The following is a 12,898-nucleotide window of genomic DNA, read 5'->3' as shown; positions in this document are numbered from 1 at the left end:
GAGGTCAGCTTGGCTACCCAAGGCAAGAGTAAACTTTTCCCAATTTTTTTTTTCTTTTTTTTTTTTGAGGAACTAAAAAAGGAATTTGTTTACTGAGGGCAAGAGGATGCAAGCAATACAAAAATCAAAAGCTTATCTGACTTTTCTTTCTCTGCTTCTCAAATGGGGGTTGGATTTTACTTGTACAATTTCTCAGGGTCCCAATGTCCTCGTGGAATTTATACTGGGAGAAGCTGTAAGACAGATTTCTTAAGAGACCCTTCTGGAGACCTCTCACTGGGCGGGAGTGTTGCTCAGTGTTGCCTATGTCTTTCCCTTCTGCTTCATGTGTATTACAAAATAGTCATTGCAGGGGTGCCTGGGTGGCTCAGTGGGTTAAATCCTCTGCCTTCAGCTCAGGTCATGATCCCAGGGTCCTGGGATGGAGCCCCGCATCAGGCTCTCTGCTCAGCAGGGAGCCTGCTTCCTCCTCTCTCTCTCTGCCTGCCTCTCCGCCTACTTGTAATTTCTGTCTGTCAAATAAATAAATAAAATCTTAAAAAAAAAATAGTCATTGCATGTGATGGTGAGCCCTGAGGGAGCAAGAAGCAGCTCTGGAAGCCCACTTTGCCATCTAGGCACAGGTCGAGGTCCTTCATTATTTTGTCCACGGCCGGAGGGTCTTTTTGGTTTTCCAAAAATCCAGGGAACTCCTTTTCCATGAGTACTCTCAGGTTCTCCTTTGTTAAGTAGCCTTTATCCCCAGCAAACTCATGAAACGTAAACATCATGTTTTCCAAGGTGTGTTCCATTTGAGAGAGCATTTTGGTGAGGTCTGTTGAAAGCTTGGCCTGAGGAGCGGTGGGGACAATTGGCTGGCTAGGACGCATGTCCATTGTGTCCTTTTTCTCAATATTTTCTGATTTGCTGTCCAAGTTAGGAAGAAAGTAGCCACATTTAATATTTAAGAAAGTTATAAATCTATATTAGCATATATTCTTATTCTTTTGTAATGAAACCTTTTTGTGTGTGTGTTTATATTTTCTTTTAGTCCACAAGATTTTAATTCATTTGGATTTACTCAGCATAACATTTAATTATGGTGGTAAAAGGCAAAATACTATCAAATGGTTTGATATTTCAGTATTTAATCACTTTTATCTTAAATGAGTAAATGTTTAGCCAATAAATATCCAGAGTCATGAAAACATGTATTTTTATGTACATAAATATTTTCTCATCTTTTTTGGTGAGGACATAGATTAGATAGTTGATGATCTTCTATAATTACCAGAAGAAACATATTCATAAGTATGTTGAAAGACATTTTAAAGGTGCTCTAGTTACTGATGACTTGACATTCTGAAGACAAATTGGACACTCACAAAGTGATTGTTTTCATCTGCTTTAGAAACACTTTATATGTAAAGTAATTGTGTGTTTAGGTGAAACAGTCATGGGCAGTATATGCACAAAGACAGATCAGCGTGTGACAGTACCTCGTTCTGTCCCCATCTTGATTCAGTCAACTTTCACTAAACAGGCTGCTTTTAAAGGGGGAAGGAAAAACAACTTGATAAGATAAAACTATGGGGAATTCCAAAATAAGTACCGGTAACTGACCTTTATTTTGGATGGCTCATTAATAGTTTTTTTTACTATGGTAGGAGTTGCTTGCTTTATTTACTAGTACCTGTGGATAACTACGGTAAACACTTGGGTAATATCTTTGACTTTTCATATTCCCAGGACTGATAATGACCTTCCCCCCCCCTTTTTTTTTTAAGATTTTATTTATTTATTTGACAGAGAGAGATCACAGGTAGAGAGGCAGGCAGAGAGAGAGGCAGGGAAGCAGGCTCCCGGCTGATCAGAGAGCCCGATGAGGGGCTGGATCCCAGGACCTGAGATCGTGACCTGAGCCGAAGGCAGAGGCTTACTTAACCTACTGAGCCACCCTGGCACCCTCTCCCATGTTTTTAAAAATCATATAAATTCTAAAACATTTTAAGAACATCAGATTATAGGGGCTCCTGGGTGTCTCAGTGGGTTAAAGCCTCTGCCTTCGGCTCAGATCATGATCCCAGGTGCTGGGATCGAGCCGTGCATCATGTTCTCTGCTCAGCTGGGAGCCTGCTTCCTCCTCTCTCTGCCTGCCTCTCTGCCTACTTGTGATCTCTGTCTGTCAAATAAATAAATAAAATCTTTAAAAAAAAAAAAAGAACATGGGATTATAATTAAACAGGAAAAATCTCAGGGGTTTTTTTTTTTTTTTTAGCCCACCTGCCCCCCCCTTTCGGAGTATTCATCTACATGTATAGTTGTATCCAGTGCTCATTTATATGCAAAAAGCATCTGTGCATAACAAAAAGAAGCCAGTTTGGAGCCTCTGAACCAAATTTTTAATGCCACTATTCTACACATTAGCGTTTTTATCTTGATGCACTGTAAAGTGAAAGAATTAACTCTTATTTGGGAGGTCTGATTCCTCATTGGCACCGGACTGAAACCTTCTTCATGATCTGGCACAAGAAATGGTCCTTTGCTACTAAGGTTTGCCTCTTTAACCACTACTGCCCATCGTAAGAAGTCATTCCTTTAGAGCTACTTTCTTTTTATTTTATGACTTTTTAACTTATCATTAACCCCATTCTCTTATCCTGTACTCTGAGATGAGCAAGAAGATAATATCCACAACAGTTCCTTTGCTTACTCTAGAGATAATAACCTTTTTGAAAAAAAAGATAACCCTCCGTTTCTTTAAACATCAACTTCCTCTTTAAATCTATGGTAGCTTTCTCTTGTCACATTGGACTTTCAGTACATTCTTAAGGTAAATTCGACAAAATTATTTATAGTGTAGTCCATGCAAAGAAAATTAGACTAAACATATCAGAATTGTTATTTATAGCTTGTAAACTTGCTTAATGATTCTTTAATATGTACTCCCACTTTTTTTTTTTTTAAGGATGTAAGTGACAATTTTTATTTTGAGTTGCATGGAATAATATTTAAAAATATTTAAAAATAATACTTGAAAAATAGTGTGCATTCTTATCAATAAATATGTTAGATTAGAAGTAATCTAAACCTAAAATGATGGTTAGAGCTAATTACAATTTAATATTTTCAATATGTTATGAATTTGCTTGTTGTGGGACAAGTAAGCAGATACACCTAAGTCTTCTTTTTATTTTTATTTTTTATTTATTTTTTTAAATTATTTTTATTAACATTTAATGTATTATTCACACCAGGGGTACAGGTCTGTGAATCATCAGGCTTACACATTTCACAGCACTTACCATAGCACATACCTTCCCCAGTGTCCATAACCCAGTCACCCTCTCCCTACCCGCCCACCCCCAAGCAACCTTCAGTTTGTTTTGTGAGATTAAGAGTCTCTTATGTTTTGTCTCCCTCCTGATCCCATCTTGTTTCATTTTTTCCTTCCCTACCCGCCAAACCCCTCGCCCTTCCTCTCAAATTCCTCATATCAGAGAGATCATATGATAATTATCTTTCTATGATTGACTTATTTTGCTTGCTTTTTTAATCCATATTTTTTCATGTTATTAAATGTAATAGACTAACCCCAAATCCTCATTTCCTTCTAACTCAGTCTCATACGGCACTGTGTCTGGACCTGTTAAGTAGGATTGTTGTCATAAGATTAGATACAAGTATCTCTGTTGTCTAGACATTATATAACTCTCTACCACGTACTTCAGATCCTTGTTTTAAAGAAACCCCTTAGCCTCTTTAACAAGAAGAGATATTAAATGCGAATGAAAAGTCCCACTTATTTCTTTTCTACAGCTTCTCAGTGTCACCATCTGAATTTGCCAATTTCTACCCTGTTCTCTACATATATAAAATCTTACTCTTATTTTATTTTATTTTTTTTTAATTTTTTTAAAGATTTTATTTATTTATTTGACAGAGAGAGATCATAAGTAGGCAGAGAGGCAGGCAGAGAGAGTGAGAGGGAAGCAGGCTCCCTGACGAGCAGAGAGCCCGATGTGGGACTCGATCCCAGGACCCTGAGATCATGACCTGAGCCGAAGGCAGCGGCTTAAACCACTGAGCCACCCAGGCGCCCAAATCTTACTCTTATTTTAAATAAGAGCTGGTTTTCACTGTTTCATGTATGATGCCATAAAATGTTGGTATTATTTACCTCTTTGCTTGTCTCCCTCCTTAAATCTCCCGTCTCATTTGCTATCTTTGCCTCCACTGACTTCTCTCTCAGTTCAAAACAGTATTTTTAGGTTGCAAAGAATTTATTTGTTTGATTAATTCAACATGCAGTTATTGATGCCTCTTGTATGCTGGGCTGTGAACTAGATTCTGGAAGTCAAATGTACATAGCTGGTCTCTGCTCTCAAGGGGAGTAGGGTCAGATAGGAGAGGTAGACAAATGAGCGGGTATTTGCAATGCAGTGGCATGGCATGAGGGAGAAGTCTAAGGTGATGTAAGAACACGTAGAAATGGATGTTAAGTAATTTACAGATAAAATCTGGCTATTGGTATCCACCATTCTTGGGTAGAAATAAGACATTCCATACAAAATGTTCTTTGAGATTATGTAATTGTGAAATTTCTTCTTGCTGGGGAAACCAGGGATGCCTTAAAAAAAATAAAATAAAATGGAGGAAACCAGGCCAACAAGGTTTAGGCAAGTCCCTTTCTCCTCGGTTGACCTCAGTTTTGTTAGACACAAAATTAAGAAAGTTTGAATGAGATAACTCTGATGTCCTGTCTAGTTCTAAAACTCTGGGTCTGTAAGTTTTTCTTTTTCAGTTCACTGAAAAATCTAAATAGCCCAAACCTGTTTTGAAACCTATTTCAACAAATGATCCATAAAATAAATAAGCACAAAATTCAATTTTTTGGAAAAGTGGTCTGGCTATAGAACTGAGTAGCCCCATAAAATATTAATTTGGTCATAGTGTGGAAATGTGAAATGATTGTTAAATGAGTCAAGGCCTTATTTGTGGCCTTTGGCTCATTCGGTAAGATTACCCATTAGCCATGTAGGCAGTGTAACACGCATGGGCAAGCAGCTCATGGGAGCGTCCTAACAAATGTTAAATAAAAATTATCTTTCTCTAGCCTTAGGAATATATTTCTGTTATTTTTCAAAATAAGACTGAGCTCAGCTTTAAAGTCTCAGTCAATAGGGAAATAATTATATCCCTTGTGCTTAAAATTCTGACCCCTATCTAGAAATGTTTTTCTAATACTTCTTATATCTTTTTGGAAATTTAGAAGTAGACTGGGCCTGGCGGGGGGGCGTGGGGCGTGGGGAGGGCTGGTGCGGTAGGAGGTGGCACCTGGCTGGCTGAGTCAGGAGAGCAAGGCAACTCTTGATTTGGGGGTTGTAAATTCAAGCTCCAGATTGGGTGTAGAGATAACATAAAAATAAGACCCTTTAAAAATAAGAAAAATTAATGAAAAATATTAAAAAGTAGAATGGGTGTTGGTGTCTAACCTTCACTCAGTTTCATCATTCCTGCCCATGTGAACTCCCTCTATACCATTAAAATATGTCTATGTAACATTTCCTCTTGCAGGAACTGTTACTTCTTTGTCCCAAGACACTTACTTTTTTTTTTCTTTCAGTCATTAAGTTTGGTTTCATAAGAAATTCCTTCTTCATTTTTTTATTTTATCTATATCTTGATAATAATAAATTTAATAACTATTCTTAAAATCTCTGGATGATAATCCATCAGGCTCCTTCAGTATTCCATTAGCTTATCTACCAGAGAGAGAGCAAGCGCTTTTCTTTTTGCCCTTTTTAATGAGGGCTTCCTACCATGGCTCTAAATATCAACCAAACATGCTAATCTCTTAGGATCTGGCTATTATTTAAAAAATTCTCAAACATTTTTCTGAATTTTAAAAGATGTGATTATTCTAGTTCAATCTATTTACTTCCATGTGAACTCAAATGGAAATGAATCTCCTGAAATAGCCATATTTTCTTCATCCCAAATATACATGTGACATAAAAAAAAAAAACCAAACCAAACAAAACCCAACTCACTGATCTAACTCTGAAATCTGGGTTTCCATGACACCAAACATCTGGATGAAAAGTGAAAATTTTAGTAGATGTTTTCAAATATCCAACATCGTGTCGGTAAAACAGTTAAGTGACTGACTCAATCTTTCCATTTTTATCTGGGTATTTATGCTTCATATACGTAGCACCATCAGTCCCTTCTAGAAGGAAACATTATAAATCTCAGAAGCAATACATCACACACAAGGATGTATTGAGCACCTATTATGTGGGATACACTGTGCTCAGTGCTTTTAATCTTGACCTCTGTCCTCAAGTGATTTGCAGTGCAGTGAAGGATATAACAGAGATACACAATATACATAAAAAACAGTGTGGGTCAAATAAAGATACAAGAGAGGAGAGAAAACACTGAAATTTTTAGGGAGAGTGACTACTTCTGGCTGGAGAGGCTTTTCCATTGGATCCAGTGTTTGGACTGGCCACGATGGACATGACAGGATCATGGAAATGGAAGGGCGTGTTGTAAAATGCACTCTCTTCTGGCAGCTGGGAATTTTACTGAAATAAAATAACCCTAAATTAACTGGATGATTGCAAAAGCTGTTGTGTCATTTTGCATTATCACAGCCTTTGGTTTCTGTAAGGTTTTTGAGTCTTAGGTATTTTGATTAGCAAATTTCTATCATTTCTTTTAAGAGTTGCAACTTGACACAAGAAACACACTAAAATTTACTCTCTGTTTGGTCATTTTAAGAAATACCCTAAGAATTCTACTTATACTTTGGTTTTCTTATTTAGATTTTTAAAAATTCTGGGTTTTATATACATTGCATGCTTAAATATCTGTCTTCCAAGTTGGGTCATTTTTAAATTTATTGGGATCACAACTCTGATAAGCCTTTTTTCAAAATCCCAATCCTCAGTATTTTTGTCGTGTTTGATCAGAGTCTGCAAGCATAGATGAAAGCAACATGGTTCATTTCTTTCCTCTTCTTCCTTCTCCTTCCTCCTATTCTTTTTTCTTTTTTCAATAACAAATAATCGTTTTTAGCCGGAGGGAGTGAAGGAATAAACTGAAAAGGTTGCAGGTAATCTAAGCCGGCCATGTATATGAGTCAGGACTAATTTATTGGCTCAAGTAACTGAAAGGTAAAAGGGGCTGGCTTTAGGTAGAGCTGTATCCGCGTGGAGAAATAATGTCAGGCATCTATTCTTCATTGGCTCTGCTTTTGTCTGCAGGGGCTTCGTCCTCAGCCAGGCTTTTCTATTTCGGTAGCAACAATGGCATCAGCAACTCCAGGCACACATTCTACTGACTGAGTAACCCCTGTGAAAAGTGAATGCCTTTGACGGACAGTCCAACTGACTCCCGTTAACCTAACTTGGGTTTCATTCTCAATGCAGCCGGAATGACTGACTATGCTGATTGAATAAGTCTGGTCCGCTGGCCACCCCTGAACACATTCCTAAAGAAAATCAGGGTACCATTACCAAAAAAGAAAGGGCAAAGGTACTTCAGTGAGAAATGTTAACGTTAAAGTGGGGAAAACCTTCACTAAGTGTCAGGAGAGCATGTGGTTATCCCTTCTCTTCCTGCTTCCTGTTTCTGGGACTGGGCGTTATGTTCCTTAAGCCCAGGAGTCTCTGTTTTCTCATCTACATAAGTTGGGTTCCAGACCATAGTTCTATCTCAAGACCTTTTTATTCTACTATTTTGTGGTTCTGACCTCAAGAACTCAGGACAGAGATAAGGGGACACACAGAAATGCAGACACTTCTGACAGTAACACAAAGCGAGAGATACATCACGTTTCCTGTAGAAGTGCGTAGGGTAGAAACAGGAAGTGAGTTTGGCAGTGAAAGAGTGAAGAGTTTGTACTGTATCCTGAGGTGGTGATCAGAAGCTCAAGACAATTTGAGAGAGAGAGAGAATCACTAAGATTCACAATTAACCATCACAAACTTTATTATAATCTCTATAGACATTTCTCAACCCATATAGAGCTTGCTTAACCTCTTCATTTTACCTTCCAGAGACTGGATTCTAGGCACAGTCTTGTTCAAGGTGACAGCACAGCTTGACAGAGAACTTACGTCTGTTTTTTTTTATTTGTATGTTTTCCATTTTTCCTACAAATATTTAGAGATACTCAGATGAAGTTGGGGAGAATTACAAAAGTTTAAAAAACCCAAGGCTTTGCCCTCAGGAAGTTATACTTAATGAAAACAAAATATATAAATAATATATAACAATGGGAGGCTAAATTTATGAGTACCAAATGAATTGCAATATGAATTTAGTGGATAGGAGATTACCTTCGACTGTGAGGATGTGATGGGTTTTAAATACCTTGTTTTTTGTTTTATGTGAAAATGTTATTTGTTGCATACATTCTAGTCATAGCATAGGAATTTTTGTTTACATATGAAAAAGATGTTAAATTAATGGCCACTGAATAAATTTGACATTCCAGAAAATGCATTTATTTATTCAGGGGTTAAGTCTTCCCCCCCCCCCCCAGGGGTTAAGTCTCTAACACCTCTGCATGTACCCCAGTTCAGTAAGCATAGTCCTAGAGTAGTAAGGGATATTTACCCAATGCAGATTTTAATTTAATTTTTATTTTTATTAAGATTTTGTTTATTTACTCTGAGAGAGAGAGCACGCACAAGAAGGGGTAAAGGGCAGAGGCAGAGAGAGAAGCAGACTCCCTGCTGAGCAAGGAGCCCAATTTGGGACTCCATCCCGAACTCTGGGATTGTGACTTGAGTTGAAGGCAATGCTTAACCAACTGAACCACCCAGGCACCCTACCCAAGGCAGTTTTATTGTTCACCTCAGGAAAATTGCTTAGAGGGTTCCATATATGAGTGGCCTCATCAAAATCTAAGTTACCTCGGTGAACTCTAAAGAGCAAATAGTGTCTTGGAGGGGACTGAGGAAAGGTGATCAGTTTCCAAGTGTTTGCTCAAACTAAGACCCTGCTCAATAAATTACTCCATGGTTTGTCTTAATGGTTACATTATATCCTCACAGAAGTCATTTGAGAAACTGGACATTGTTCCAAAGAGCTCCTCTAGTAAGCTTCATAGGCCAGCAAGTGAGTCAGACTCATTGCGTAGGGAGGAAATCTTAAAAGACAGGGCTGGTCCTAGAGATGTACTGCCTTTAAAAATTGTCTAGTCAGGGGTGCCTGGGTGGCTCGGTGTGTTAAGCCTCTGCTTTCAACTCAGGTTGTGGTCCCAGAGTCCTGGGATCGAGCCCTGCATCAGGCTCTCTGCTCAGCAGGGAGCCTGCTTCCCTCTCTCTCTCTCTCTCTCTCTCTCTCTGCCTCTCTGCCTACTTGAGATCTCTGTTAGATAAATAAACAAAATCTTTAAAAATAATTATCCAGTCAGAAAGTTATCATAGCATGAAAGAATATAACTTTTTAAAAGTGTTAAATTAGTATGGATTTTAAAATATGAAGTACATGAATTCATTACAATTATGATAAATTATAATTTAAAAATTAAGTCTTTAAAACCCTTGTTTGAAGCAGTATAGACAGAGACAGTATAGGTATCTGTAAACAAAAAGTTAAAGTCTCAACCCCGTACCCTACTTAACATAAACCATTATCAGTGTGTGTTTTGCCAGATGTTTTCTTGCAGTTACAGGGACAGATATATACATACATAATGTATTTATCTCTTTTGCAAAAATTCATAATACATGTTCTACAATTAGCTTTATTTCACTCAATATATGAGAAAACCTTTTCATGAGAACCTCACATTTTATTTAACTATGATTCAGTTGATAGTTTATTTCCAATTTTTCACCCTTCCAAATACTACCGTTTTCATTTATCCTATATTTCTAATTCATGAGATGATTAGAAATATAACTTGAAGTCTTCTTAGACATCAGTACAAATCCTTTTGACATAGAATAAAATTCACCATAAATCATTTCCAGTTTGGACATTATTGGAGAGGGATTAATCACAAAAGATTATTATTAAGTGGTTTCTTCCAAAAACTGTTTCACTGATGTATTCTAAGGATATTGTAGATCCATTTCCATGTACTTGATAAACTAGGTTAACCTCAAAAGGAGAGAGGGGCAGAAGGTCTAAATAAGGTTAGTATCTTGAATAAAAATAATACCTTACTTTCAAATGAGTCTTTAGGGGGAAAAAAAGCAATTAAAAATATTTTCTATCTACACCGGGTTGTGAGCCACACATGTCTCATTAACTTTTTGAAGAGTTGTCAGTTGATATTCAAAGTAAGGAGATCCTTGTGACTCACTTCTATTCAACGGTGGCTTCAGAACTATTTTGGGATGTGAAAAACTTTGACCTATGCTGGTTCTTTCTTGATGAAGGGAATCATCATCGTCGCTATTATGTTACAGTGTGCGTTCTTAAAAGTAAATTGAGCCACCTCTGGGCCACTGGACCAGAGTGGGTTGGCCCCCAACAGTGAACAGACTAAACTATAGCTTTAGTCCAAGAATATGGAAACTGACAACAAATTATTGCTTGTGGTCTACTTCCAGTTTTCAAGTGCAAACATACCAAAGTTTATTTTAAACTTGAGCCAGTCAGACATTTAGTAATATACATCAAAGAAGAAGTGAAGGCCTCCCATGTTTATTATTTCAATATGATGTCTGTTCTAATAAAGTAGAAGAATGCGTATGATAGACCATGTAGTAGAAATTCTCTGGTTCTACAGTTAGGCCTTAAATATATACATATATTTGTAAATTAATCCAAAACACATTGCCATGGTTCCAGTTCCTCTGAAAGCTGATTGTTTTCCATCCCCTTTTTAATTTTAGAAATATAGTGGCTGACTGCCAGCACACTTTCCGATAAACAGTCCACTCCATGTATAAAAGGGGCATAGAATCACGAATGTTCAAAAACCACAGAACGTTATTTAAATAAGTTAAAGTTATTATGGTCTTCCCTATTAATTAAAAAAAAAGCCATCTGTGCAAGGTGAATTTTGGTAAGGTCCCAATTTTTTTTAATGATTGTGGATGGAATTTGCAACTACTCTCATCATGAAACGAAAGTACGGCTCAGGGATTCCCAAGATAAAATGTACTGTTTATGTAATTTTGTGGTCATTTGACTAAATTTCTAATAAAACACTGGAAAGAATTCTTGTTATGTGATCAGAATTTACAGTCCTACTTGAAGGAATTGGCTCTCCACTCACATCGGATTTCTACGCTTCTACTTCCTTAACATCCTAAACCTTTATTTCATCCAAACCTTCTGAATGTGCATGTGTGTGTCTGCTTCTGTCCCTCTTTCCACACACACACCCCCCACAACACCCATGTTTTGTTAGACCTGCCTTGAGCACACTCATCCAACAGCGAGCAAGACTGAACACACCAAACAGAAAATACTGCGTAAAGGAACAACATACTGGATGACATTGCCAGTGCATGCCGATGTGCTCGTGCAATGAGTTCTCATTTTCCTTTTTGTTATTTGCACATTTCTGTTCAATCTCCCATCATTGCCATATAGGGACAATAACCTAATAAACCGAAGCCTTCGAAAATCTTAGAGGGACGAAGAGTCTAAAGGTGCTCCTTCCTTGCATTTGGCAGGAAAATCCTAGGAAGAGAAGGATCTGGGGATTGTTCTTGGTCCTTCCCCCCCCCCGCCAACCACTGTTTTCAGTCCATTAAAATTTGTACCCTGGCCTTTTCCAGCTTGAAGCCACCCGGGTGTCTGTGATGGGCAATCTTTCTTGTTTGGTCAGTCATTCATTATCTCCATTACCAAAAGGAGAATAGAGGACCAGTACATTGTTTGGACGAACCAGAGTGTTAGGAGGAGTATTTGTCGTGGCGGCAGAGGGCCGCACCTGACAGGCAAGGATTGATGGCCAGGAATGAGTGTGAGTGGCCAAAGCAGCCTCATAGGATGCAAATTACTGACTGTGGATTCCAATTTATCCTGTTCATTTTTCTTGCCCGTGCTGAAGACCATTAGTGGTTTTTGAAGCAGTGAAGGGGTCATTACTAATGTGGGTAGGCTCGAAGCAGGAGGGGGAAGGAGGGGAAAAGCCTTCTGTAATTACACAGCTTTCAGGAACAGGCTGCAGGCCCTAGCCAAAAAAGTGTCAACACCTCACAATCAGAAAAATTTATTTTCATTTTATGCTTAACCCATATTAACTCAACATTATCATCTTTCTTTGTTAACATTTGCAGAATATTAAAAGCCTGGCTTCTATACTAATACAAATCTGGTTAACCCCTTTTGCTGTACAGGGGATTTTGTTTAACCTAATGGCATTTGGGTTTGCTAATAAGTAATTGTGCACATTTTAGATAATGCACACTATTATAGAAGATGAAATACCTGAAGAATAAAATTTTAGATGATTGAAGAATGCGCATTCTCTTCAACACTGGGATGATTAGAACGCTCTGAATGGAATACTCTGTTGTTCCTAATGTCACCCTTTAATAATGTTGATGGGAAATAATATTAAAGGCTTCCTAGTTTATGAATGACTTTGACATGCTGGATAAAAAGTTTACTTTTCTGTTTAAGAAAATCAGTGAATTGAGAGCAGGGACCTCCCTAGAGACGTGTTTTATAATCATGTGCGTGCAACTGCGGTGTCTTCAGAAGGGAGTGTATGGTTCTGAAATGACAGTCCTCGAATTCAGAATGATAGAGGGAAGTGGTCCATGGTGGGAGGGTGGCTCAGTACAAATGTTGGTGAGCCCTGATGGGAAGTAAAGACAAATGAAAAAGCGTCAAAACCCATGGCTTCATTTGCTGATCAGCACACCATAAGGTCAAATGTAAAATTTCTCTGTGAAGCCTTGCACATCATTGACTCCTTTTGATATGTGGT

The 12,898-nt window shown here is 37.9% G+C and overlaps 2 protein-coding genes across 9 annotated transcripts in view; one reads left to right on the top strand and one right to left on the bottom strand.

Moving 5' to 3' along the window:
* The window catches only part of MEIS2 (Meis homeobox 2), a 207,991-nt gene that overhangs the window by 134,438 nt on the left and 60,655 nt on the right, over positions 1 to 12,898 (top strand). The gene's annotated exons all lie outside the window — the stretch shown is intronic.
* LOC123944743 (protein S100-A10-like) lies at positions 304 to 803 on the bottom strand. Its single transcript, XM_046010079.1, has 2 exons — positions 545 to 803; positions 304 to 353 (listed from the first exon to the last, which is right to left on the bottom strand). The coding sequence occupies exons 1-2, from the start codon at positions 801 to 803 to the stop codon at positions 304 to 306; spliced, it is 309 nt and encodes a 102-aa protein (XP_045866035.1).

Source organism: Meles meles, chromosome 6 (genome assembly GCF_922984935.1).
Source record: "Meles meles chromosome 6, mMelMel3.1 paternal haplotype, whole genome shotgun sequence".
Lineage (NCBI taxonomy): Eukaryota > Metazoa > Chordata > Mammalia > Carnivora > Mustelidae > Meles > Meles meles.
The sequence above is the reverse complement of the archived record's forward strand: the minus strand, read 5'-3'. Positions and strand labels throughout refer to the sequence as shown.

Bases quoted from the DNA above. Each gene is read 5' to 3' on its own strand.
- LOC123944743 (XM_046010079.1), bottom strand. From the start codon at position 803: ATGCTCTCTCAAATGGAACACACCTTGGAAAACATGATGTTTACGTTT. The intron at 354-544 runs TTTTTTTAAGAT...CACCCAGGCACC, and splicing joins ATCACATGCAATGACTATTT to CCTGCAATGACTATTTTGTA.